Source organism: Psammomys obesus, unplaced genomic scaffold (genome assembly GCF_907164565.1).
Source record: "Psammomys obesus unplaced genomic scaffold, mPsaObe1.curated_primary_1811, whole genome shotgun sequence".
NCBI lineage: Eukaryota > Metazoa > Chordata > Mammalia > Rodentia > Muridae > Psammomys > Psammomys obesus.
The window spans coordinates 1-27904 of record NW_026595470.1 but is presented as its reverse complement, the minus strand read 5'-3'; the positions used below and the strand labels follow the sequence as shown (position 1 = coordinate 27904).

General features: G+C 44.5%; 1 protein-coding gene across 3 annotated transcripts; it reads right to left on the bottom strand.

The window, feature by feature from the left end:
• Positions 1–607: 607 nt before the first annotated feature.
• On the bottom strand, positions 608–27444 carry LOC129685761 (probable global transcription activator SNF2L2). 3 transcript variants are annotated; one of them, XM_055619261.1, is made up of 8 exons: positions 27285–27444; positions 25258–25475; positions 17635–17688; positions 7596–7701; positions 7047–7148; positions 4546–4678; positions 2638–2780; positions 608–1589 (listed from the first exon to the last, which is right to left on the bottom strand). In XM_055619261.1, the coding sequence occupies exons 1-8, from the start codon at positions 27375–27377 to the stop codon at positions 1554–1556; spliced, it is 885 nt and encodes a 294-aa protein (XP_055475236.1). In that variant the 5' UTR covers positions 27378–27444; the 3' UTR covers positions 608–1553. The 3 variants fall into 3 exon arrangements, with proteins under 3 accessions (XP_055475236.1, XP_055475238.1, XP_055475237.1); XM_055619263.1 differs by lacking the exon at positions 27285–27444 and adding an exon at positions 26128–26150; XM_055619262.1 differs by lacking the exon at positions 17635–17688 and having other exon boundaries at positions 27285–27440.
• Positions 27445–27904: the final 460 nt, after the last annotated feature.

Below are 27904 nucleotides of genomic sequence, written 5' to 3'. Positions count from 1 at the left end.
GCAATCTCAGGAGCCACAACTGATCCCTAGGAAAAATGTTCACCCTCTTGTTAGTGGTACAGGGAACTTCCATTTTCAACTCTGCCAGCAGGTCCTTAGAAAAGGGTACACCGATCTCCAGGCTGGCTTTTTCAGGACCTCCGTTAACTACTAGAAAATGGACGTCCATCCCTTTCGCTGTGTCAGTCGGACTGTGGTCATCTGCTCTTAGATTAGTGCTAAGTGTGTGACACTATGACTTACATTCCTGTGGCTTACTAAGACGGGGGGAGCACGCACACACACACACATACACACACACACACACACACACACACACAACTGTTAAATCTCAGTGAGAAGCATATATGGGTATTCACTGAGCCAGTCCTTTACAAACCTACCTTTATAGATTGCCTGACTAATGGACAACATTTAAGCCATGAGACAAAGCTGATTAGGGACACGGTGGTCTCTTCTGCCTTTCACATCACAGCTGCATCATTTCTGGAGCTGTGCCCCCTGCCATGTGATGTGTATAACCGGACTCTCCCCCGTCTACAGTCCGCTGCCCCATCAAGCCCAATGGTTCGGTGCCCTAACACCCACCAAAGAAGAGGCAACAGCATCCAGGGAAGTTATCGGTTTATTAGGAAAGTACCAACACCACATTCTTGGAAATTACTGGAATTTTATTTGCCTCAGGCGTATGACTTGCAACCAAAGACATTGTGCAAAGAAAGCAAAGATTAAGTACACTTCAGGGAGAAGGAGACCGCACACATGGGTAACAGGTGGACAAAAGAAGCCAGCCAGGACACTCTAGACACGGTAATATTCAATAGCATTGTTGATAAAACGAGAACAAAAAAAAATTCAGCAATGTTTACAGTAGACAGAAATCTCATACAAGTCAAAAAGCTTTTTTTTTTTTTGTTCTTCAGATCATAGAGCATAAAATGGAAAAATGTATATGTAGGTGGTATCTACTGTACATTTGTCACCTAGTAAAGTTGCTTATATGTACCACAGTGTTTAAAAAAAAAAAACAATACTGAACAAATGAAAGTCTTGAAAATTGCCTGATGAAAAATAAAATAGCCAGTGGCTTTTACCGGCTCCTCCTGGTCATCGGCGCTGTGGAAGATAGAAACCTTCTCATCAGGACGGATGACGGAACCAAGCACATCAAACTGCTACCAAATTCGACCCACCTGTAGAAATATACTCTCCACCCACATCTTTTCCATCAAAAGCTTTTGCTTGTTTTTAATCTTTGAATCTTTGAGGCCCATTTGGTCACAATATGTTACAAATATTCTTGGGTGTGTGTGTGTGTGTGTGTGCGTGCACGCGCGCACACACACGAGTGCGTGCACGCACTTTTTTTTTTTTTTTTTTTTTACACCATGATATCATATGTTTGTCTGGCACTATCCTAAAGCTACTTCTAGATGACAATGAGGACGGAGAAATAACCCAGTGCCCAAGTGGCAAGTGAACTCACTGGGGAAGAGAGGAGGGAGGGGAAGAGACTGTCCAGCTCTGCCACGGGGAGCTCAGCTCCGTGCCGCTCACTCGTCGTCGGTGCCACTCGCTTCTGACTGCTCCTGAAGGAGAAGAGGTGGGGAGAGTGAGGGAAAGACAGACTCTGCTGCAGAGGCACGGGCGCCCTCAGTGCCCGAGTGGGGAATGTAGAAAGGGCAACCTCAAGGCAATGCCTGCCAGCCACGTTTGCTGTCTGCCGCGGTGATTTCCCAAGTTTATGGCTAACCCATTCTATTTTTAGCCGAGACAAGAAAAAGATGAGGCATGGAACGTCTGCTCGCTGGTAAATCATCTCAAGAAATGATGGTGTTTTCAGTGTAACCCAAATACACGGAGCCTAACTCTAGAACATTCCAATCATGCTGGGGTAGCAAAGTGTTGAAGGGAAATCAAACTCACATATACACTGAAATGGAAAATTGTCTTTCCAGAATTTAAACGGTGTAGAGGGTGGTTGTGTCAGGGAAGCTGAGCTGCTCTGGGAAACGAGTTAAAGGATGGGGGACTGGCCAAGTTTCTGTTGTTCTCCCAGGCCTTCAGGGACAACAGTGCAGGACTGAAGCTCCTGGTGTCTGAATTTAGGCCCCCCATCAGTCCTTCAGGACCTGCGGAGTAACCAGGACCCAAGTGATGTCCTCGTGACTGTGCTAATTTCAACATTAAATAACTCCTCAGATCAGAAGGTGCCTGGGTTGATAAAATGTTCCTTAACATTTTTCCTGATAAGAATAAAGCCTCTAGATATTTAATCTCAGGGCACCACAGCCAAAAACTCTGACACCACAACACCTGGCCCCCTCAATCACCATTATTTCATCTGAGCTGCTGTATACTCACAGCAAGCTCAGTGCAAGAGATATAAAATATTAATCAGCCATGAAGAAAACTGTATTTGCACATACGTGCACTAAAAGCTTGAGAGGGGGAATAGAAACCTATTGAGGAGCTTTTCATTTCTCTGGTGACCACACAGAGCTTTAGACTTTTTGTTCTGAATTTTGCAGCTCTGTTATCCTCAGCAAGACCACCACACCAGGCCGCCCTCCCCTCAGTCTAAGGGAAGAGGAGTGTGAACCCCCAGATGGCCTCTGCTGGGGCCTGAACACTCACGTTCTCATCCTGTTCCTCATCGCTGTCAAAATCACTCACAACAGGTTTGGCTTTGCCTCGATTTGGCCTTTTCTTGCCTTTCCCTGTGTCCCGGCCTTTCTCTTCTTTTTTATTGAGCTTGATTTTCACCTTCACAGATTTTGCTAGAGCAGAAACAGAGAGAGACCCCAGTGAGGATTCAAAGTCAGTAAAATTATTATCCTGCCCCGTGGATAAGCAACCCAACCTCCCCAGGGCTGGGGAGCCTCAATGGCACTCTTCAGCCTGCCGGCCTAGTTAATCGCCCTTCCAAGTGCCAGCATGTCTCTGCTCAGAACGAGAGTGACACAGTCACAGGGGCTGAAGACCTCAGAGTAGGGGCCGGATCGTTTTCTTGGCTCCTGATGGCTGAGCAGGGCAGTTGTCACATAAAAAAAAAAAAAAAATTTTTTTTTTACATTAACTATTAACAAATCTTATACAGGATTTAAAAAAAAGGATGATTTCACTGTGTACTCTAGTTAACTTAAAAATTCAAGAAATTTGAGTGTTTTTTTTTTTTTAATGTAGAAGAAAAACACAAAATGGAAAGCAAAAGTGACAGCATGCTTCTTTTACCCCATTTCATGGCTCTCTGGTGATTATTTTGAGGAAAAAAAAAAAAAAAGAATGGTTTATACCTGTAAATAAATTCTACAGACTGTCATACCAAGGATTCAAATATGTACAGACATATGTACACAAGGAGATATTTGAAGTTTTATTTAGTGTGTACATGGACCTTCTGGCACATCCATGTTTTGCTTTCTACTTACATGTGGAAAACAGCCCTATGTATCATCTCACATGTGTAGCTTAATTCTTTTCAACCCTTGAAAAGTTCCCACACACAATCTACTCCATAATTGCTTTAACCAGTCCCCCAGTGATGGGTGTGTCAACAAAGAAGGCTACCTCCAAGCATGGCAGACAGTGGTAGCAAACACATGGGACATTCTAATGCTATCTGTCAAATACACTGCCAGGAAGAGTCCCGCCATTTCTGCTCTTGCTCAGAAGAGTGCCAAGTGCTACACCCTCTAAGGAACTTCTGAAATAGGTAGCCCATAGCCACCACTCCAAGTATTTGAGGGTGAGATCAGGAGAAGGTGGTTCTACCACACACACCAATTTCCCCAGCATTTGTAGATCTCAAGACTGTAGATATTTCAGTAGAGGAGGGGGTTTAACCACTGCAGAAACAATATGTGAGATGAGACTGTCAATCTCTTGGGGAAATGTAGGAAAGTATGCTCCTTGGGACAGTAAAATTAAGACATCTGATATTTTGTTAATGTTTTTAGATGTTAAGTGTGGAAACAGCAACAAGATAGCATAAAACTGGAACACACTTCTCAAAGTATTATAGATTATATGGTTATACCATTTCTTTTTTACCTACCCTAAGCAAAAGTAATGAGCAATAAACCAAATGATGTTTGTGAAAGCATATCTCTATGCAGACCAAAATAAGTAGGCGTTCTATGACAGTATCAGTTTGACCATTATTATGGAAAATCAGTGACTGTCTAAGTGTGGCCTGGGCCTGGCAGCACCTTGTGGGAACTTGTGAAACATCAGGGACAGGGCCTGGCCTCACTGATGAGGAGACACTGGGTTGGAGCGTAGCAATCTGTGCTCTTCATGCCCTGCAGATGCCAGGCTACAGTGCTAAGGAGTGGCAGGTGGCTTGCAACCCAGCGTTATCCCAACATCCAAAGGCAGCATGGGCAGAATGTTCTCAATGAGCTTGGCAGCCCTGAGCTCTGTGGCTGGTGCCCTCAAATTTCAACAGCTGGGAAAACTGGATATGAGCAGGGCAGGTATATGGCATTTAGTATCTGTGGAAACAGCCCTAAAGGGAGGAAGGGCCAGATGCAAGGGGCTTACCCTCTGACTCTGACTCTTCTTCATCATCTTCCTCCTCCTCTTCATTACTTTCTTCCTCGCTCTCTTCTTCTTTGGCAATTTTCTGCCGAGCACTCTTAAACACTGACTGTAGGACAATGGAGTCTTCGTAGATCTAAATGGCCAAAGCATCGACTGTTAAAAACCATACACTGAGGCCTGCAGACCCACAATAGCTGTGTGTACCTCCTCAGACAACACACACACACACACACACACACACACACACACACACACACACGCTTTCTTTTAAGAGATGCCACACTATGGGCTTTCTTCCCCCAAGTGTGTGGCCATGTATGTGGACGACAGGAATCTTCCTCAATCACATGTTAGTCACTGAGGTAAGACTTCTATTAGAGTTATAGGCTAGCTCCTAAACCCACTCAGACTTGCATGGCAAACACTTTAAACACTGAGCCAGCTCACCAGGCTACCATTGACTCTTGTGAAAACGCAGAGGCAAAAGAGTGAATCCAAATACAGACACATAGATACTCAAAGGAAGACCAAACACATTGAACTGAAGTTAAAAGAACGTGTCAGAGCAGATGGGTGCAGAAGGCAGTCTCGTCTTTGACAACGACGAAAGCATTTTTGGTTGTTTGTTTATTGTTGTTTTATTCTCTCTGTAACAGCCCTGGCTGTCCTGAATCTCACTATGTAGACCAGGCTGGCCCCAAACTCAAGAGATCTGCCTGCCTCTGCCTCCTAAGTGCTGGGATCAAAGGAGTGTGCCACCACCACCACCACCAAGGGGCCAAAAAACAATATTTTAAACCACAGTTATTTAAATACTATTCTTACTTAAATTCTGTTCTCTTTAGTACTGTGGCAATACCGGCAAAGGAGCCTTTCACAAGGTTGTTTCCCATCGGTGAGGTTCAGCGCAGCATTTCCCCTACCTGTACACAGTCCCTTGCGGTACTGAGAGAAACAGGAGGTCCAGACTCAGACCTTCCCCTCAGGAAATTAAAACAGAACCAACTACATATACACAATCCAGCAATCTCACTTTTAGATATGTACCAAAATAATTAGAAGCAGAGTCTTGAGGAAATAAATATCCTCTACACGTCCATGTTCCTTAGAGGCAACCTTAGCCAAAAGCTAGGGAACCCAAAGGTCTGTAGACAGATGAGCAGCTGAAGAAAGCATGGCAGATGCGGTGACGAGGATTCAGCCTTTGGGAGGAAGGACCTCCCATCACCCGCTACAATACAGAAGAACCCTAGGAAGCCACTTGTCAAAAGACAGACATAAACTGATCCCAGTTATGTAGTCAACCCACACAAGTTCGAGGGTTGTTAGAGGAACCGGGGTAAGCTCAAGGGTTGTTACAGGTGTAGGGTGTCATCGTTTGCCAGAGACCTGTTAAATACCTATATGAACATCCTTGACACTACTGAACTGCATCCTTAAAAATAGCCATGGGTGACACTGAAGTTGTCTTTGTGCCACAGCTCAAAAGCAGTGTATAAACGAATGGTCTTTGCGCTCTGGAATTTGAAATTTTTGTTGTAAAGATGGCCCACACAGCCAATCCCAGCACCCGGGAAGCAGAGGCTGGCAGACCTCTGTGATTTCAAGACCAGCTTGGTCTGTGGACTGATTTCTAGGACAGCCAGTGCTACACAGAGAAACCTGTCAAAAAAAATGGCCCATACATTCAAATACATTCATGGTATGAGGCCAGCGGGGAAAATGAAGGATAATACTGTGGGATAGGAAACTGGGACAACATCTGTCAGAGGTCTGAGTTGACAAGTCAGGGTGAGGATGAGCTGGCCAGGGGTGAGACATGAGTGAGAAAGAGAAAGGCAGGAGGCCCAGGTGCAGAAATGCGTTGGAGGCCTCACTGTCATTCCTGGCTGTGGAAGTGGACTCTGCTAGGCTACATGCTACACGCAGGATCTCTGTGTAACCTGACCTGTCCTGTTTCTTCTTTTTTTTGCCAGATATGGGAACACCAGGCCAGAAAGATGAGAAAGAAAAAAAAAATCAGTTACCACCAAGAGTAAGTAGAACTGAGCTGTAATTAAGGTGGAAGTGTCCTCCTTATGCTTGTAAGTTCCATGTTACTTACAGTGACTTCCTATGGAGAAGGGGACTTAAAGAATTTTTTTAAACCAGTACTTTGAGGCTCCTTCCTATTCCATTTCAAGTCATTGTGCTTAGAACTGCTGGCAGAAGGTAGTGATCATCAGAGATGGTACCCAGCCTTTCAGCATTACCTTCAACAGCTTGCTTGAGTTTCTCCTCTAATGGGAAGCCAAGCCTTGAAGGAACTGTGAGTAGAAGGCTACCCAGCTATGGCACAAACCCTCCCTTTATTCACACAGGCAGCAGAAAACATGCCTTCTGGGTTTTCAGTCTCTTGCTGGGGAGGAAGCAATGATTCAGAGAGCAGAAATGAAATGCTTCACTTGCAAGAACCTAAGCATGGTTCAGGTTAGTTGCGTCTCAGACAACGTGACACATACCTGGGACCCCTCCAGGTTGAACGTCTGTGCATTGTGACAGAGAAGCATGACATCTTTCTCCAGATCACCCAGGCTCCGGTACTTATGATTTCGGATTCTTTCCTGGTGGGAATTTTGAACACAATAGAAGAGGAATATGTAACTGTCCTTACTTGTTCAAGAAAGCCCAGATTTCCCCTTGTCTTCACAGCATTCAGCCTTGTTGAGTGGGGGGGAGTGCACAACCCCAAGGGGGTGTCACTGACCAAGACCCCCCTCCCACCTGTGTTCTTTAGGGTGGGGAGGAAGTGCACAGAATGGGAAATGAGTGGCAATGGAGGGGAGGAAGGTCCTCAACAACATGCAATGTATACAGTCTGAGCTTTCAATGATCAAATAACATGCATGGAAAGGATCAATGGTACCCCATCCCCACCTTTCCTGGTCAAGCCTTGGGTAGGTGAGGGGTTAGCAACGGGAGGCCACTACTCCAGCCCCGCCTAGAATCACTCCAGAGCATCCATGCATCTCCTTTGTGTACTCGAAGAAGAACAGTGAACGGGTATCTACCTTTATCTTTTTGAAATCCACTGGCTTCCTAATTAATTCATAGTATTCTGGTAACTCTTTCCTGGAAGGTAACTGAATGAAGACTTCACTGAGCTGTCGCCCTGAACTGCAGGATGAGGGAGACAAACAGAAACAAAGCAGATGAAGCACTCCTCAGGGAGAGGGTCATTTCAGAGACTGTCAACAGAACAAAAGAGGTCCCACGCATCCAGGCATGGGGCTCTATACGAGCAGGAAAAGCCCACCATGGCTCTGGGGGCTGGTGCCCCGTGTACCGGCTTCAATCACATGAAAGCACAATTACGTCCCCGTTTCTGTCACACGCACACAATGTGGCAAGTACCCTGTGGATTCCCCTGTCAGGAGCTAATCTCTTTTCATCATGACAGAAATATTTAAAATAACGAATTGAGCCCCAAGTCCCATTTTAAATGAATAACAGGGCTGGCTGAAAGAAAGCACATAGACATGACTCCCATGTTCCTTTTGTCTTCAGATCCACTGTATATTTAGAAAATATGTTAAAATATACAGAGTGATGCAAATGTGAAGCTGTTTTATGCTCCCCACAATCCTTTCTGTCTCATTCCTTTCAGGGTTCTTCTATATGCCGCAAGCCCCTTCTGTGATCCTTTGCCCGAGGAGCCCCTTCACGTCCCCCAAATGCACTTATGTGTGTGGAGCAATTTGGGCAAAAAAAAAAAGAACAACTGCTAATGTCACATGTTTCTAGACTCTGAGCTGTGCCCTCCCCAAGTGCATGGTGGGTTTATTGAAAGCAGGTTTAGTAGAGAAATGCTTTAGCGTTTTGTTTTTTTTTGTTTTTTTTCACTCAGAAGAACAGGCTGCAGAGCAACAAGCTTTTCACGTCACTTAATGCTGGAAGCAGTCACGGTTAGAGGAACAAAGGAGGATAATTGAGGTTCAAGATCGCAATACCTGATTTGGCCTTCCTTCCTAAGTCAATAACAGCTTGTGATATATGGTCTAGTCGTTTTCCACAAAAACCCTACTGCCCTTATGATGCCATTTTCAGTTCCTTTGTGAAGCCAGAAACGTCAAAAGATCATGATAAATCCCTGGCATGTAAATTTTGGAAGGTGACTGCAACAGTGTTTGGGAATGCTCAGAGGCAGTGGCAAGGCATGAGTGACAATATGCTGTTTTAATCCACAGTCCCAGTTGTATAATTAAAAAATAATCATAATGACAGTTATCATAAAAGAGACATGCGCAGTAACTCAAGTGGTTGCCTAGCAACCAGTGGGGGAAAAGCTGAAGTGCAAAGGGGCCTGCATAAATTAACCAACAATCCTCAGTCAAAGGATAGGCAAGTTTTTCGGCTATCACGGGTCACTGTTTTGTTTTATTTTTAATGCTTAGAGGAGCCTTGTGAATACTAAAATTGGGCACAAACAAAAGAGGTTCAAAGACAAGACTATGGAATGCCAGGGAATTAGATTCTTGGATTACTGTGGCAAGAATCAAGGTGTTCTCTGACTCCTCCACCCCCTGCAGGCTGAGATATGTTTGTACGTCCATAATTTGCGTCGAAGAGTATATGCCACATTTTCTTGCTTACCATCAATCCCGACACAGGGCCACAATTGCTGGTGCATTTTTCTAACGTTTTGAAATTTATAAACTCATCTTACTTTTTTATTTTTTTAAAGAACATTTTAATGGCACCAAAAAGAAATCTATGTCCATAAACTGACATCAATCCACATGGCAAACCATACTGTAGATGTCATGGCTTTAATACCTGACTCTCAGTGACATCATCAGTGTCATCAGTGTCTATACTCCCAACAGATGGTGTCGTTTTTTTCTATCGACACATTACAAACACGTCTTTGCTCTCTGCACCTGTGATGGAGAGACTCTGGACTTCACCTGTGCCCCTAGTGAGGTAAGAATTCAACCCTAGGGACTAGACCCCAAAACACACTAGGATGCCAAGACAGTGCAAAGCCACAAAGGTCGCCTGTGCCTGCCTTCTCTAGCCTCTCAAACCTGTAGCCCCTAGGTCCACTGAAGAGACAAGTCCCGAGTCACCCATACTCAAAAGAGAGCTGAATGTGTCCAGACTTGGTGTCAGTACTGTAAAAGGAGAACAAATACACCTTATTCTACAAAAAAAAAAAAAAAAAAAAAGAAGGCTCACTAGACTAAACACTCATTCTTGCTTTCCCTCCCCCTACTCCATCCCAAAGAGAATGAAACACTAGGTGACCTGGAAGCCATCTAAGGAAGGTGCTTCCACTTTTCTGTACACCCCTTAGTCTGGCCACCAAGCCCTCTAGAGTGCACCCATATGTTCCATTTGTTCTGCTGGCATCTTCTCAGCTCAGCCAAATAGCATCTTACTCATGTAAGATGAGAATCAAAGCATTCTCATGTGTATGACTGCACATTTCTTATATTTGGTGCTGGAGGTGGCGAGATAGGGTCTACTCTATAAACCAAGTATGGCCAAACCCGTGGCAATCCTCCTGCCTCAGCATCCCAAGGGCTAGGATTACAGGTGTAACTAGCCCTGGCTGAAATGCACCCCACTTCAAATGCTTCATGATTCTACCACAATCAAGACCCATTCTCCTTATAAATGGAGGACAGTCTCCTTAATATTAGTTGCATTTAAGTTTCTGCACCTCACTTCTCAGAATTTTCTCTTCTTCCCACTGGATGCCAAGATTTTCTACAGTCAGATCTTACCCATAATCCTTTCCAGGGCAATTGCTATCATGGCAGCTGAGGGAGGAAAGATCAAGGTCTTAACCAGTTAAGCATTATCTGGGTCAGCCCCTGCTGACCCAGATAATGCTTAACTGGTAAGGACCTATAGAATGCATCAGGGTGCCAGAACACTTCCTGAAGGATGAAATAGCTAACCCCACGCCCATAAAGATACAGGTTTAAACAAACAAACAAACAAACAAACAAACAAAATGAAGTCATTGAACAATGGACTAACTACAGAATGGTTTGGAGAAGGTGGTCTGGCTCTACTGAAAGCTTTATCCTCCCCTAGGTATTTTCATTATGTCATTTTATACAATTTAAGACCTAAGTATAAATTATTAAAGTGCACTGCTTCCTGTGGCAAAAGCGACACCCTCCCCAGACAGCTTTTACACCTATTTTGCACAGTGATCTACCTCATACTAGGATGTGTGACTGCAAAGATACAGGGCTGGTGGGGGATGAGGAGAATCTCCCTGAGCTCAGCACTTACAGGGGCAGGCAGCAAGCACCTTCCTGTCTACCAAGGTGAATGGACACAGGGGCTTGATGGCTGTGCCCTGTGAATGAAGAGAAGCACTATGCCCCAGCTATTGATGAGGACTTCGAACCCAGCCTGCCAGGTGCATGTGTACACACTGCTGAGATTTAGTGTATTATGCTTCATCTGGAAACCAGTTTATCCCCATTGCCTCTACAGTCCACAAGGCAAGGTTTCCCCATCTAACTCTAGATGGAGGCTGTACACAACATATACCCTACAGAAATAACAGCCTCACTTTGACTTGGTACTGCAGGAAACATGCTTTACATTAACTTGCTTAGGAATACCTTCCTTTAAAACAGTGGCTGCTGTGTCTTCCAAGGATTCCTTCTATGTCCAAAGCAGTAAGTCTGATACTAAATAAAGCAGGGCTTGTTTCCTTTATAATCCCCACCATTGCTGCCCCCCTCTTCTTGAGACAGTCTCATATATCCCAAACTGACCCAGTTTACTATGTAGTTGAGGCTGACCTTGAACTTTCTATCTTGTGAAGTTCAAGGATTATGCACAGGCATGGTTCATGCAGTACTAGGGACCAAGCTTAGGCAATGAGCATGCAAAGGAAATACCCTACCAACTATATATATATATATATAAAATTAATCAGCCAATAAATTTGCTCAGCTGATTATAACAGTTATGAAAAAGAGGTAACTACCTGAAGCCAAAATAAGTCTTGTTTACATTAAGCAACTATGGCTTACATCCTAAGAAATTGAAGTTATGATTTAGAATAGTCACTTGGGGTTGGAGGGATGAGTAAGGAAAATTACTGCAGTCCTGAAGGTATCCTACAGGACTTCCTACAGGAAGTAATTTGAGAAGAAAACCTAGGAACTAGAATGGCATAGCATGGCAGGAGATGAGAAAATGCTGCTTTCCCCCCAGGTCAGGTTCCTCAGGAAGCTTCATACACAATACTGATGAACTCTCTCAAGCTCATGCCCACTCCCCAATTATCTAAGGAACCCTGAAATCCTGAGACAGGTATGAAACAGGAGCCATGAGCATGCCAGTCACGAGTGAGAGCTTTTGTCGGAGCCTCACACTCACTGAGCAGTGACTGATACCCAAATCTGACCTCCCAGGTTCTAATGGCATAAGTGTGGGGTATCATTTTGTATCTGGTAGTCGGGCAGGTAGCCGTCAAAACTATCCCACATATCAAGAAAGAACACAGACATCTATACCACGTTCCTCAGTTATCAAGAAACAGAAGGCTGTATGCCCTCACTCGGCACGGCCACCTGACCTCACCCCATCTCAAAACACTGACGCTCTGATGCACTGTTCTAATTATTATTGTCTTCTCTGGGTCAAAACAAAGAGAAAGATGAGAGGGCTGGCAAAGAGATGGCACAACACTAAGGGCACATACGACCAAGCCTGATGACCTAGGTTTCATATCTAGAACCCGTAGAGTAGAAGGAAAGAACCATTTCTCAGAAGTTGCCCTCTGACTTCCTCCTGTATACCTGGACACACAAAATATCTATAAACGTAAAAGAGAAAAAAAAAAGATGTATGAAGATAGTCATCATAGGATAACTTCAGGATGTTTGCCATCACAGAAAAGGCCAGTGGTAGGATGCTAAGGAGTCTAAAGCTGTGTAGTTTAAAAGAATGAAGAATGGGGAGGGGTGCTGTTATGGAATTAATACACACACACACACACACACACAAACACACAGAGGATATAAAACTCTAAATGTGACCCATCTCAAAAGTTTTGAAATAAGCATAGACGAAAGAGTTGAGAGGCGATATGGGACAACTTCACATTGACAGGAACACATTCAGCAACAAGATTTATGAACCAAGGCAACTGTGAACCAGGTCATCTGCAAAGTGGGTCTCAACACTTTGATCCAGCTTTCTTGTTTGAAAATGTGCTATAGGTTAAGAATCACATCTTATTTGAGACCTAGCCAGCCCACAGAGGAAGAGGATACAGGCAGTCCTTATGGGACCTGATAGGCTAGGGTCAGACAGTAAGGAAGGAGGACCTCCCCTATTGATAGATTAGGGGAGGGCTATGGGGAAAGAGGGAGCAAGGGTGGGGCCAGGAGGAGATAAGGGAGGGGGCTATAGCTGGGATACAAAGTGAATAAGTTGTAACAAATAATAAAATGTTTAAAAGAACCCACATGTCAGGTGGTCAGCTTTGATTTCTATCAGATGAGTAGCAGGTTTCATTACTGACCCCTCTAAAGTTTTCTTCGCATTATATTTTCTATGGCCCTCAGCTCCCAATCCTCTTGCATCAGCCTCCCAGATACCGGAATTACAGACACAGACCACCATGTCTGGCTCTTTCTTTTTCTTGACAGGCATCTTGAAGATTTTTAGTAGATTTACTACCTAGCACTCAACTTTTGGAAATATCGACAGAGGCCATTTAGTTCCCTACACTTTTTTCCCCCTCACTTGACATTTCATAATAGCAAGAAAAGGTATGAATTCTCACCTACCTCTGTCAGGCGTGACAGCTAAATGGCCTGCCAGCTCCTGTGCTTCACCACTTCCTCCTGGAGACCTGAGATGCTGTCCTTTCAAAATGTATGGATGGCCTGACCCTCCCCTTCTGAGTATTCTGTCCTTTGATCCTGGACAGTGTCTTGTCTTCTGTGTGGTGAAAAAGCTCCAAGGCTTTTTGGTTGATTTGTCACACAAACCTTCTAGAAGCAAACAGAGCCCAATGTTTCTCTACCTGAGGAGCCCAAGGGCCAGATGTGGTTTTGGTTTAATTGTGGGTGGGTCACGGCAGGTCCCTGAGGGCCTTTCCCTGCAATGGGCATTTTGCTAAGTTCTGGAGTGAGGCCAATTCTTCTCATGAATGTAAAAATCTATATATCTGCTCTCTTCAATATTGCTTCCCCCCCCCCAAAATGTTCATGGAACAGAGTTTGAAGATAGTGTCATCCCTATAAAAGGATACAATTTGCTACTTACAGTGGGGGTTCCTTCCTCTTTCTGAGGGCTCATTCATGTAGGTGCTAGCTTGGGAGTTGGGGAAGAAGGGAAGGGAGATAGGGCCAGAGTAACACTGGAAGCTAGGGGAGGCTGTCTGTCTTGGTTTACTTTCTATTGCTGTGACAGACAGAACACCACGGTCAAAAGCAACTTGGGAAGGAAGGGAAGGGTTTATTTCATCTTACACCTCTCCGGTCTCCGTGAGGGCAGCCAGGGCAGGAACTGAAGCACAGGCCATGGAGAAATACTACTTACTGGCTTGCTCAGCCTGCTATTGTATACACTCCTGAGTCACTTGCCCAGAGGTTGAGCTACCCACAGCCGCCTGGACCTCCCCACATCAATCACTAACCAATGTCCTCCAAGCTTGCCTGCAAGCCACATTCCAAGTCTCAGAAAGCAGGTGGACTAAGTGTGTTTGCCCACCTACCTTCCGTAGGTGGGGATAAGTGGCTGAGTACCATAAGTGCCAAGCCACCAGGAGTCACAGCAACCTGCCCCAGCGACACTTACATCAGAGGGTGAAGACAGACACTAGAACACACATCTACCTGTACACATTCTGAAGGCAGTACCAGATCTCTAACTCAGCATTCCTCAGAGAGTGTGACACAGCACACCAACCTATGGGGCTACAAACGACAGTGTTTCCTGGAAAGAGGGTTCACTAAATAAATGCGTTCTGGGGAACACTGGGCTGGGGAGACTACACAGCAATGATCCCCCCCCCCCCCACACACACACATATACAATTCTCCAGCTAGACTGGCTATCTCTAAGAGGGCCTTTAGAAGACTGTAGGAGGTACTTTCTCTGACACAAAAACCTCATCAGCCTGCTATTCCACAAGACAAACTTGGCAGCGCTGTGTGAGATCCAGAGCAGGAGACAGAGAATGAGAACTAGAACATGAATGCTGTCTAAATGCATCCACCAAGCCGCAACACTGTTCCAAGGTAATTCTTCTGGAATCTGACTGAAGCCACTAAATGCAAAGCTGCCTGGGCATGAGAGCCATTCTGGCAGCATTCCTTCTCCATTTAAAGAAATATAATGCCTGATCCCATGGATGCTAAAAATAGGTTTTGTCTAAAACAACTTGTTTGCTGGTTCTGAAAGAGCAGTCAATACTAATGACATAATCACGACATCAACAGCTGTTAACAGTTATGGAGAGAACTTAAGTTTCCTGATGTGGAGTCTGTGGAAATGTGTATGCAAGCTGCCCCTTGCTTACCCCACTTCCCTTCTACCTGCATTCCTATACACAGCACAGAACCTTCACTCACCGCTCAGGAAAGCAGATTCGTCTGCCCATGTCCATCAGGTATTCTGAGCATGTGTTCCACCATTTTCCTCCCCACTGCCACTTCCCTATCAGAACGATGTCTCGGACTTCACCTAGCAAAACCCCTTTACCTCATTCTAACTCAACACCCCTCTACCACGCCTCATTCACTCCCAACATGAACACGTGGCATGGCTTATAGTCCTCGTTTGGCTCTTCTTTCCTCCTAGCACAGCCGGCTCCCTCTGCGGGCAGCATCCATTCCCATAGCGGACGCCACACGCTGGTCACTGCACCCTCTCAGCAAAAACCCAGCTGTGTCCTCAGCACTGGACACCCTCGGGAGAGACAGTCAACTGTGAGGACACACAAACGCTGTCTTAGAGATGTGAGTTCTTGAAGACCGCATGGCAGCTCTTCACCTTGGCGATCACAGCTCTCCGGATCTGCTCGGCTGCTTCACCCGGTGGGCTGGCTCCACTTTCTTTGGACAGGGTAGGCTAGCTGTACAGGGACACGTGGCCTCTGGATGCAGTCCGTTTACTCATGCTTCCGTCCATAGGTGCTCAGGACCACACTATTGCATACTCTGGGTTTATACACCCTAACCGGCCACACTCACCCCGACCCAATCCCTGTGACCCCCACCCAATCCCGTGTCACCCACAAGCCAACTGAGACTTTCCTGTTTGGGCCCTCCCTCCACCTTGCTCACCAGGTGCCTGCACTACCTGCTTATATAACTCCATCCAACAGCGGACAAGGCAATCTCTTTTACTTTTTTTTTTCTCTCTCTCTCTTTTTCTACTTTCAATACTTACACAGAGACTGACACAGAAAATGCTGGGCTTTTGAACAGCAGGAAAGGATTTTTGAGCAATTGCTCTGAAGGAGAGGTTAACTTATCACCATACAGCTCTGAACATCACACAGCTCAGGCTTAGAGGAAAAAGAAGCGGGGGTGGGGGTGGGGGGAGGCAATACAAGAATACACCAGCTCCAAAGAGCCCACAGGGAAGCAAGTGCCAAACTTTCTCTAACCTCCGCAAATGACCATTTAAACTGTACTTAGAGGAAATGGATTTACCTAGGTCCTAACTGCATTCGGTGATATTCTCTACCCTCAGAAAGCCCAAGCATGACATGAGGGGTTTGCAGTAACCTTTAAAGTCATTAATCCACTTTTTCATGGCCAAGTGCTTGCTTTGATGGAGGAGACGGGGAGGAGCAGAGGGAAAGGGAACTCAGACCCAAGCCTGCTTTAGGAGGCAGGTGTTTCGGCCCCACTCTGCCATTTAGACCATCAGGCTCCTTTTCAGTCCACACAAGTCACTCTATTATGTAAACAGTCTGATCTTACAGAGTCAGTGTTGTTTCAAGTCTGCCTGAATCCTTTCTCCTGATGATAGAAACGGTGCATAATTGGCAGCGCTCAGCAGGCACTGTGGTGTGTGTGCTTCCTAGGATTGGACACTGCTTACTGAGAACAGCCAATCTTGCCCAAGTTTTATTTCTACAGACATGTATTTAAGGCCTTATGTTAAAAAAAAAAAAAAAAAAAAGGCTACAGGTTGAGATCTGTTCATTCTGAAATTCAGAGTACAACCTCAGTTCTCTTCCTTCTGGCCCTAGATTAGATCCTGCATTGCTTGGGTTAGGGCTAGGGGGTAGACAACATTACTGGATCATTTGACAAAACTGGGAGACGGGAGGCAAAAGCACTCCAGTGATCGTTTCAACAACGCAGCTTGATCGCAGTAGAGGGAAAGCATGCTCCGTGTACAGGTAATGCTTATCTTGGCATTGCACCCATCCATCTCCCATCAGGCAACACCATGCCAGTCTAGCATCTCGAGGAGAGGACTGCTTCCGGTTTTCCCCCAGCTGGGGCAGAGGTACATGAACGTTAGACAGATTGCTGGGGGGAGCGTAGGACTCACCGTGACAGAGGGCACACCCTGAAATCCAGCCCAGCACACACTCAGGAGTAAACACAAGAAGCAGCTCCCCCACCCCCGCCAACTGCAGCCAACTCCAGGATGAACAGGCACCCAACGTGATGTCATACACATCGGGGTTCCTCCTCCATTGCTTGGCATCAAGCTTCAACACCTGGGCAGCACACAGTTACAAGGTCCACAGGACACATAGCAGGATGAGGGTCAGGAGGGGGCAGAGGCGGCAGAGACCTACCTCTGAGGTGCTGCAGGCTGGGCAGGCTTCCAGGTGTCTCCTGCCACCTTTGTTAAGACACGTATGCACAGGCGGGCTCTTCCAGGTGAGCACACCGCACAGACAACCTCAAAAGCATGGCAGGGGGCTTAAGGGTGTGTGTAACCTGCAACCCCATTCCAAGGAGAGGCAACTGGGGACAGGGGAGTGGTGACTAGATAAATTTGTTTCCAAAGACCAAGTCTACGCATCGGCTTGCTCCGTGTACCAAAGGATACCTGTATTTAGAGACATGGGAATACAAGGCAGATCCTGACCTGTTTCCTTCTATATCCAACTGAGAATTACAGGGCACCTTCTCCACGTTACACCTGTGGTAGAGTAGAGAGAACACTAGAGTCAGAAGACCTGTGTCCTCCTCCCAGCCCAGCTCCTGTTTCTCAGGCTGGGTGACCTGGAGCAATTAATGTCACTCTCTGAGAGTCAGCCTGGCTGAGAAGATCATTCTACAGTGACGCACATTTCTGCAAAATGCTGGTGGGGGTCACAGCTTCCTAACCATCTTTGGGCCCTACCTGTAGTCTCCCAGCTAGCTCCCCTGCCCCATTTCCCTCCACACATGTCCCATTTATGGTTTCAAAAGCGGTGGAGAATGAGAAGCCATGTTAAGGGCATGTACGGTCTTCAGAAGGAAGGTGACTTTAATCTTATCTGGCCCCTCATTTGTACACTGGGGATACTTACCAAGACAGCTCCTGACTATGAACCAGGCAAGCTGTTTTTGTCACAGCACCCACCATATATGAACAGATCCTGTGCAGCAACCTGTTTCATTTCTGGTCACCAACAAAACTCTCCTTCCCAGACATACTGTTTTCAGCAGATCACTGGTAAGCGCCCTTGACCGGGAATGAATTTGAGCCACTATCTGAGGGTTATGTGACAATTTTGGACACCGACACATAGGCGACCTTTTGTGTCAAGGCAGAGGAAGGGCAATCAGGTTAACCATCCAGGTTATGCTCTACCCTAAACCAGCAATCTGTCTCTCCTGCGGCAAACCCGGTCTAGCCACTTCTGGGCCTCTGCATGGTCACTGCCTGCTTGGCCCAGAGGAGAAGCAGCAGATACCATACAGTGGAGGTATGAAAGTGCATGCAAAAATCCAGATATACAGCATTAACCAGAATGACTAAACACCAAGGGAGAGTGGGAAGGGCCAGGCTAGAAAACAAGACTGTAAAGTTGCTAGGTTCAGAACATGGAAACCTACTTTTCCTAAGCCAGAGGTCTGGAAGCTCTTGAGGAACAGGAAGATAAGATCAGATATTTGCCTAAGCAAGAAGGTAAGACAGGAAGGGACGAGCAGCTGGACTCCCACCCAAGCAGTCACTGTTCCGGGGCAGGGGTTCCAGGGTCTCATGGAGACTATGTGATGATGCAGGAGGATTGCCTTGGAGACCTGTGGGGGCGGCCAGGGGACTTTAGAAGTGAGGTGTGGAAGGCAGAGACTTCTACTGTTTTATATTTGGGGCCTCTGGCTGATGATGTTGATACAGACACCAAAGCAGACCAGGTCCGCTCAGAAGGACTAGCAGTGGCAGAAGAGGAGTCTGGGACGGATGAACACAACCTTGGGCATTTTGTAAAATACACTGTAACTAATTCAGAGAAAAGATAGGCCCAGTTCTATGACCTGAGGCCAACACAGGCTGCAATCTAACAGAGGTGCAGGTGCTAAGCAAAGGAGATTCTAACAGAAAAAATTCCAGTCGTTCTGATACGGGTCAGGAACCTGACTGGCTTGGGGAAAAATATAAAAGCCTAGACTACAATGGATGCTTATGTATGCCAAAGATTTGGGTTTGGAGGTGTACTTTATAGGCCTGTTTCAAAAGGCAGTAGGTATGACACTGTGAGCCATCCTCTGGATAGAAGCCTTGAGGGTGGTGAACAGCAGTCTCTGACCCAGGAGATACCATAGTGAATTTTTAAGAGCTCTGGGAAGGAAAACCTTGGAAGAAAACAACACCCTTCTGGAGAACAGACTGGTTAAATGTGGGTCTTCAAATAGTGGCTCGGCCCAGCCTGAAATAAGGAATGCTACCAATTACTTTCTAGTGCATGTAGGGATTAAACAAGGACAATTGTGATTGGATTTAAAACATGCCACATCCTTTAAAAAAAAAAAAAGTGCTGTAACATAAAGAAATACCGACCCCCCCCCCCAAAAAAAAGAAGCATTGTACTGACATTTCTTCAAAAACAAAACAAAACAAAACAAAACAAAACAAAACCAAATATCAGTGTATTCCGGTATAGTAAAGCTCTCACGATCCCGCTTTCCCCAACTTTCCTATTCTGTGTTGGCAGCAGGGTTCTGCCCCCTTCCTGCATGGCGCAGAGCAGAGGAGGCGGGAGAGCGACCAGGACTGAGGACCCTATGGCTAGATTTAGTGGTGCATCGCTGGAACTGAAAACAGCAGAGGGAATATTTCCAGGATGGGTAAATGATTTCCCCAATGCCAACAGCACTAAATTCAGATCAAGTGGAAGCCTGTGCCATCCTTCAAGGCATCACACTAAGGGCTTATTAAAATTGGAAGGGTGGGCGCAATGCAGTCCAGGGAGACAGGGGATCCAGCTGCCGCTCCTGCCATGCCTTCTGCCCTGAACAGTAGCACTGTAGCCACTAGTCAGACTAGCCAAACAGAAGCTCCTGCCTTCCCCACTGCTTCTTGTCATCCTCAGAGCTAGACCCTGTGCAGACAGACGGTCTCGTCGGATGTACCTTCCAGTCGTCCATCTTCAAATCACAGATACAGCGAACAAGAGAGGTTTAAAGATATCAATGTATAAGTGCATATTCTGCTTCCAGATTCTTGGGAGTTTTCTTTTGCTTTGATTTTTTGTTGTCATTGTTGTTTGTTTTTTGGAGATAGGGTCTCATTATGCTGCCCAGCCTGTCTCAAACTGGACATCTTCGTGCCTCAGCTGCCCAGAGCTGGCTCAGATGTGTACACGCCATACAGCACTGCTTCCAAATTCTTCAGGAATGAGAGCACAAATTTTAAAAGTAAGGTATAATAAACAAAGAAGCAGAAGCTCCTGATGGGAGTTGATTTTTTTTTTTAAAGTACATATCAAGGTGCTTCAAATGAGTTCAAGTGACCAGCTGTAGACTAATTATATTCTGAAAGAGTGTAGATTGCTTCTGCCAACAATGCCTAGGAAATCACAGACATTGGAAATGGAGGCAGAGGCTGAAGAGCGGTAAATATCCCTGTTTTGAGATGAGAAATGAAACCTGATAGTGGCAGGCTTCCTGTTGACCCTTGTTGAGGACTTAGACTAAATTACCCAGAGGCCAGGGGGCTACTTAGCAAAGATAAATAACATCATTAAGTACTAGCAGGGGGTGTCTCTGAAAAAGCCATGGCAGGCAGGCTAACCTCATTTCACTTTTTCAGCAGAATTTCTAGGTTGATAGATGGGAAAGGGCTACAAACATAATGTATTTGGTTTTAGTCTTTCTTGATAACCTTGAGAAGGGACAGGTAAATTTGGGTAACGTGATAGCTTGGCCACATGAGTTCAATGACACTTAACCAACTTCAAGGATTACTGGTCAATATATTCATGTCAATCCACACTGACGGCCAGGGCATGTCACAGAGCCCTGTACTGGTTCCTTTACAAACTACTTCTGAAATAGTTTATGACACATCTTAGGCTTTGTAAAACCTCAGGAAGCAAATACCTGTTTAAAGATTAAGGAATGAGGATGGTCAGTGATGAGAACAAATGCTGCAATCCAGAGCTGTACTGAGCTACGGAACTTCGGTATATGATGGCTGAACAGAGGGAATGCTTACTTAGCTCATGGCTAAACTTGGCAGCTTTCAAGAAAGGACATGTATGGTGTATGTCATGTATCCAACATCAGCTGGCTCTGTGTCAAGGATGCTGGAGAATGCTTAGTGACGCTGGAGCCACACGCACAGAACTCTGGTGTCCAGAATAAGCAAGCAAATGAGCCCTTATCCTCAGAGGGCAGTGGGAAGTCTTGGGAGGATGTTTCAAAAGGGCAGTGCAAGAGTAGATTGTGCCCAAGTGTCACTCAGAGAACAAAGGTGGACGCTTCTACCCAAAGAAGGTGGCCCTGGGCTGGATATGCCAGCTTATAGCTATTTTTAAAGGACATTTCCTGAAATGAGACTGGATTCATTCTCTGACAGGTTTGTAGAATAAATAGGTAAAACTTGGTGGGCAGGATTTTAACGTGAGATAAGAGAACAACCATGTTGAAGGCAATCCTGCAGCATCAAGACATTCTTCTTGAAACCATGCCCTGATGTGGGATCTGAATCCGCAGGTGGGAGGACTTCCTGTCACTAGTGCTGGTGCAACCCGAGTCACAGGACACCAGACCAGGCAGAGCCAAAGCCCAGAGGTTCTGGCTTTAAGGACATCTCTAGGAACCCTTCACCCTGTTAACTGGAGGCCGCTTCCTGAGACCTGGAAGAGCACCCCTCCATCTCCTGATGATTTAAAAAGGTACAGGTACAACAGAGGAGGAATAGGGTGTCTCAGGTTAAATATTCTAGAAGGTGAGACCATAGATGAAAGCCTTCAAAAACAAGCAGAAGACAAATCATGTTGTTCACTAAGTCAAAATAAAGGATGACTTGAGATAAAGTTTTCTATCGGGAGAAACAACATGATAGGCACTAGCAGCTACAGCCCCCCACTACCAAACAGCCTTCCATTCCTGAATCACATGAAGTCACATCTTTAAACTGTCATAGAAAAGAAGCCAATAAATACATGTTTAAATTATCTTGTCTTTACAGAAATATCAAGCCACATCTGTCCCAGAATGATGCAAGGACTTTTGAGCAACTGCCCCTGAGAGCTAACTCTTCTTAGATATCTATTAAATATAGATGGAGGTCTCATTAATAAACTGCCCAGCTACGTGGCCATTGGAACCCTAACACTGAATGGGTGTATTAGCACAGGTGACATTTCTTTGGGTAGGCTGAGTTACTGTATCAATAACTGACTATAATGCTGGAGAAACCTCAACACAGCAAGATGTACATTTTTCCAGTAGTGTTTTTCCAAAACGAACCAAAAATAAGACACAGTATCTAATTAAGGACCTCCTAATTTGAGTGCCTCCTACTTGAGAACCAAGTTTGGTAAGAGAAATACAAAACAGAAATAGAGTGCACTGCTTTTTCTGGAGGATCACTAACATGAAATATACACGAAACATGCAGGGGTGGGAAATTTAGCACATCATCTCCAGAAAGTACCTAAAAATGCAGGAATGAACAAAATGAGTCTTAGGAGGGTGCTTTTTAAGTACTCAATAAGCAAATAAATAAAGCCAGGAAATGAGGAAGGACCATTCAATATCCGCATGCTGAAATATTTAAATATCTTTTGCCTACAGTATGACTAATGACATGCTCAATAGTCAGTTCCGGTGAAACTGCATTTTTTGTTTCTGGATCTAAAACCATGGAAACCAAGGACACTTTCTTCATAGTGCTCAGAGGTCTCTTCACCTGCTTGATTAACTGCCAACAGTCTCAAAGTTTGATTATTAATCATTAAACTATTCAAAGAATCTGGGGTTATATTAACTACCCAGGACAACAATGCCACAGTCTGAGGCAGGTGCAGGGGGGGGGGGGGGGCAGAGAAGTTAAGAGTCCCCCGGCTAAGTGAACACCAGAGTCAAGATTCAAGGAGCTGAGGCTGGGATGGGAAGGAGCTTGTGCTGTGAGCCCCTGGGCTCTGCTTCCCCAGGCAAGGCATAAAGGAGTTCAGTTCAAACAGCTCCGTATTTGGGAATGGGCTCTAAGGAAGTCCACTGTAGTATGTACACCAGGATGACACAAACGCAGCCAGCAGACAATGTAAATAAGCTAGGCAAAGCCTGTCACCAAGGGCACAACTCATATTCCATACTGGTGGTAGAGATGGAATAGTGACAGACAGCTGGGACCACCTGTGAGTGACAGGTGAAGAGACTAGCCATTTCTTCCCTCCTGCTGAGCAACCCTTGGGAGAAAGTCTGACAGAATGCTGCCAGGTTTTTAAGTTTTTCCAAAGTGGGAGTCAAGAAACAGAAACATTATAAATCTGACCCCCACAAAGATATAAAGCCAGATAAAACAATGTAGTCGCAACTTGAGACCCACTGGGTGCTGACCCGGACAGCTGATTAAGGAAGAAGAAATAACAGCCACTCTCCAAAGGCCCAGCTTTTAATCTCCACAGACTCTCTCAGAGCCCTCTTCAGACTCCTGCCGACCCAGACTGAATCAGCCAGCGACGCGATCATCAAAGGCCTGCCAAAGACCAGGACACACCTGGCCAGGGAAACAAACGCTACACTCTCCTGACTCAAAGAAAAACAAAACAAAAACAACAACCAAAAAACCCCAAAACACAGGCAGAGGTGCTTGCAGAGTGACACTATCTACCTCGCTGCAATTTCCTCACACCAGCGGCTGATCCCAGGTGTAATTACCCAGCCTCCTGCCCACAACAGGTGGAGCTGGGGTAAAGAGAAACTTCAGAGTCACTAATTCTTGGTATTCACACAAGAAACGTTTCCGGGTTTACCCCAGGCCAAGCCAAGAGTGGAACACCGGGGGGTCAAGTTTCCCTCTCTGGAGTGTCAAGCTCAGGGGAAGGAGCGGCCGCCCTTTGTGGCCACTTTAAAACATTGAAAAGGATTTTCTTTTTGTGTGTGTCATCTTCCTTCAAAAAGAAAATACTACAACTAGTGAGCATGGGAGTGATGGGGCTTGATGGGTCAAGAGAGACAGGAAATCCTGAGCCCTCAATGAACCTTTCTCTCTGCCTGTCCCCATCACTGTTTTTGGAAAACGCCACATGGGTTAGAAAAGCTTAAGAGCAAAATTCCCAGTGGAAAGTTTTTGCTTTTTATGGTACTTAATCTTTCGAGCAATTTCTTTCCTGCCTGATATGTAATACATCAAAGCTATGAGGAAAAACCCAAGTCACAATTTAGCTGTTCATGTTCAATTCAGCTGCTGTCCAGAAACACAGGAGTTCCTGGTGAAAGATCATGGTCTCTAACGACTGACTTCTATGATCGTGCAATTTAGAGAGTAGAAATATCTGCTTCCTATCTGCTTTCCATGGAAACAAGAGATGGCTTTCAAAGGAAAATATCATTGCATCGAGTGAAGATATTATTGCATCAAACGGAAATCAAAGCAAGTAACCAAAATCAACGAACTCTAATGCAGTCTACTAGTTAACTAGTATAGATTTATCTGATATAAGTGCCTTTGCCTCAGTTTCCAAATAATCATTCATTCGTTTAATGAATGATTAAGGTACTGGTCTTATCTGTCCAGCACCTCCTCCTTATTGGTCACACCCCAAAAGTCCATGAACAAGGGGTGAATTTTCTGAACTGTGCACATACAGTAGTAACTCGAGACCAAAGCTCGTAGGAATGCTCAAAAAATCCAAGCTTTAGAAGGAGGAAAGCAAAAATAATTTTGAGCAAATGTCTGGTTCTAAATGGTCTTTAACATAAAAGATTAACCTTAAATATACCTGCAATCCTTTTTATCTAATGAGTCAACCTCAAAAAATTAATTTCATCCCATCATCCTAATGTCTCTATCACCAGAGCCCCTGAAGAACCCTTCTCTGGTTTAAAGTTCTTTAAAAACTTGTCTAATCTCATTTTCCATCAATTTAAACAATACACAGAGAATGATCACACAAGATCGTAGTAGTGGCCATTTTACAAGGATATAAGGCAGCTCTCACCTTCCAAAACAAAGCCATAAAATGAAAATTAGAAATAGCCCTATAGTCCAAGTGCATAACTTAAGTCCTACCACTCCAGGGCTTGGAGGAAAGGAGGCAGCCACACTCACCTATCTTTGTAGTTTATCACAGTATCAATGATGGCATTCATCTGCTTGGTTAACTTTGGAGGATTTGGTGACAGTTTCTCAGCTGGAGGGCGGCCTCTTCTTTTCTTTGCTTTTTCCACATCTTCCTTTACAGGATCTTTATCTACATTTCTTCGTCTTTTTCTTTTCTTAAGCCGTACTTCCTCTTCCATTTCTTCCAAATTGCCGTCTTCGATGGCCTATAAACCAGAAACAAAGGAAAAAAATTCAAGTAAGGAAAATAACCAAGACAAACATATCTGAGCCTTTATAATAAATGATATATATAAACATGTATCTTGAATAACTAGGATAAAGAGAAGCAAAGTAAAACTAAAAGTCAACAGTCATCAATGAAAAAAGAAGAAAAAGCCACCATATTGGATTAAATCCATCTTTAACCTAAGTCTATATTGTAAGGCCTAAAACACTGATAATAGTGACAGATGTTAAAGCATCTATACTTTTAAGTGCATAAAAAAAATGACTGAATCCACATAAAATTTATCTCAATATAAGCAAACTGCTCTAAAGGTCTCATTACTATAAGGATGGTAACGATAAACAAAAAGCAGGGGCGAGTGAAGGAAACAGAATAATCCCCTAAAACCACATCTATGCAGTCACACAGACTCTGGCCTTTCCTTAAAGGTTTTACATCAATGTATTCATGATTCACGACATAGATCAACAATTCCATCCAGATTTTTGCTCTAACGTAGAAATCGGCAAACAAGGAACAGGAGGGGAAGTATGAAGCCACATTCCTTGGGAGACGAAATGAAATCACCCCAGAGAGAGAGAGAACACACACACTCACAAACAGCAAAACACTTTTTTTTTTCCAATTACCTGAAAACGCTTGCTTTAAACCAGAGCCAGCAGCACTAATGCAGAGAGATAATAAAGTAGCTATAAAAACAGCCAGGTATGAAGGAGACCTGTTCAGAAAAGGCTACAAGATCCATGTGATAGGACCCACAAGTTCAAACTTTTCTTTTTCTTTTTTTTTTCCAGGTAGGTCTCTAAACTTATACAAAAAATTAAGAGGGGAACAAAAAAGAAAAAAGAAAGAACAGAAAAGAAAAAAACCAAACAGACAAAAGAAAATCTGTCCATGGAAAAGAAATTTTCTTCAACAACAACAACAAAAATCTTAAAATTACATTTTTGAGATTGCTTTCTCACACAAATAAGTGGTGCTGCTATTTGTTCCACGGTCTCTCAATATTGCCTCCAGTATGTAAATGCTAATCAATCCTCCCCTTGCTGAAAGAGCTCTAATCATAAGGCAATTACCTTCATTTCTCCACAGCACCAAACATGGCTAATATTTATGATCATGTGAGTATAACAATCAATATAAAGAGTGATTACAGCTCAGACATAATTTCTTTCACTTATGTACAATGCTCCCTGAAAAAGAAAGGGTTTGTGAAGAAAACCTGGTACAGAACACAAAACGACCTGGCATGCTAAAAATGCCAGTGGGATTTAAAAAAAAAAAAAATGTTTCCAATGCACTTTCCAATGTGCTAATCCATAGAAGCAACATGCACACAGACAGAATCCTCAGGGACAGCCTGAGCCCAGGCCTTAATAATCAAAAGACAATTTCCATCACGATCCTACAGTGTTCAGATAACCACTATGAAGGAGGCGAGACCTGATGAGTTATGAAGAAAAAGGAGAAAGGAAAAAAAAAGCTCCCCATTATTTCATTAATATTCATTTGCCTAAAAGCAGGGCACCCACTACACAGCTAAACACACTGCAGCTAAGCAAAGATAAGAGAAAGAAATTGTCCCGCACATCTTGGAGGCTGAACATGCTAATCATAAATACAGCATGCAAGGCTGTCAACAGTTAATGGTAACTGCTCTCTCCTCCAGCACCCAGTTGCACACAGAAATACGGAGAACAGCGGCTTCTGATGTGTTACACACCTACACATGCCTGGGATGTAGTTCTACTGAATCTTCAAGACGGCAACGAAAAAGGATATTTACCTTACCACTATCAGCAGGCCGGCTATCGGAAATCACAGTTAGTGGGGATAAAATTAACAAGCCAGCAAAGCAGCGAGCTGCTAGTCTCTTCATCAGCTGATCAGGAAAAAAAAGAGAGCTGGGAAAGGCTATGTTTTCATATACAAGTAATTTTATTTTACTGAAAATTTAATACTGGAAGGATTGTGGATACTCAAATCTGCTGTTTCATTCTACCTACGACCAGGCCCCAAGCCTTCCTCCTCCAGCCTGTTTTAATATTGACAACTACTTATCATATTGTTCCCCCCTTGTTATTCCAGGCAGCAGAATTAGAGATTTTTAGCTCAGGTGGTTTCTCATTCTTGCTTGCATTTTAACAATTAAGCCAATAAGAAAACAAATGAATATTCAAATGAATTTTAAAAGATTAAAGCAAGATATGGTTTTTGTTTTTGTTTTTGTTTTTTTTTTTTTGCTTTCATCTTAGTCGTTTTTAAGAAAAGATATGCTGCATGGTTTTGGAGCAGTCTAAAACGATTTTTAACACAGAAGAATCACCACCCCCTCCCAAACACACACACACACATACATACACACACACACACACACACACACACACACACACACACACACACACA

Bases quoted from the DNA above. Each gene is read 5' to 3' on its own strand.
- LOC129685761 (XM_055619261.1), bottom strand. From the start codon at position 27,377: ATGAAGAGACTAGCAGCTCGCTGCTTTGCTGGCTTGTTAATTTTATCC. The intron at 7,702-17,634 runs GTCAGGATCTGC...CTCATCCTGCAG, and splicing joins TTGGATATAGAAGGAAACAG to TTCAGGGCGACAGCTCAGTG. The intron at 1,590-2,637 runs GTGAGTGTTCAG...CTTCTCCTTCAG, and splicing joins ATGAGGAACAGGATGAGAAC to GAGCAGTCAGAAGCGAGTGG.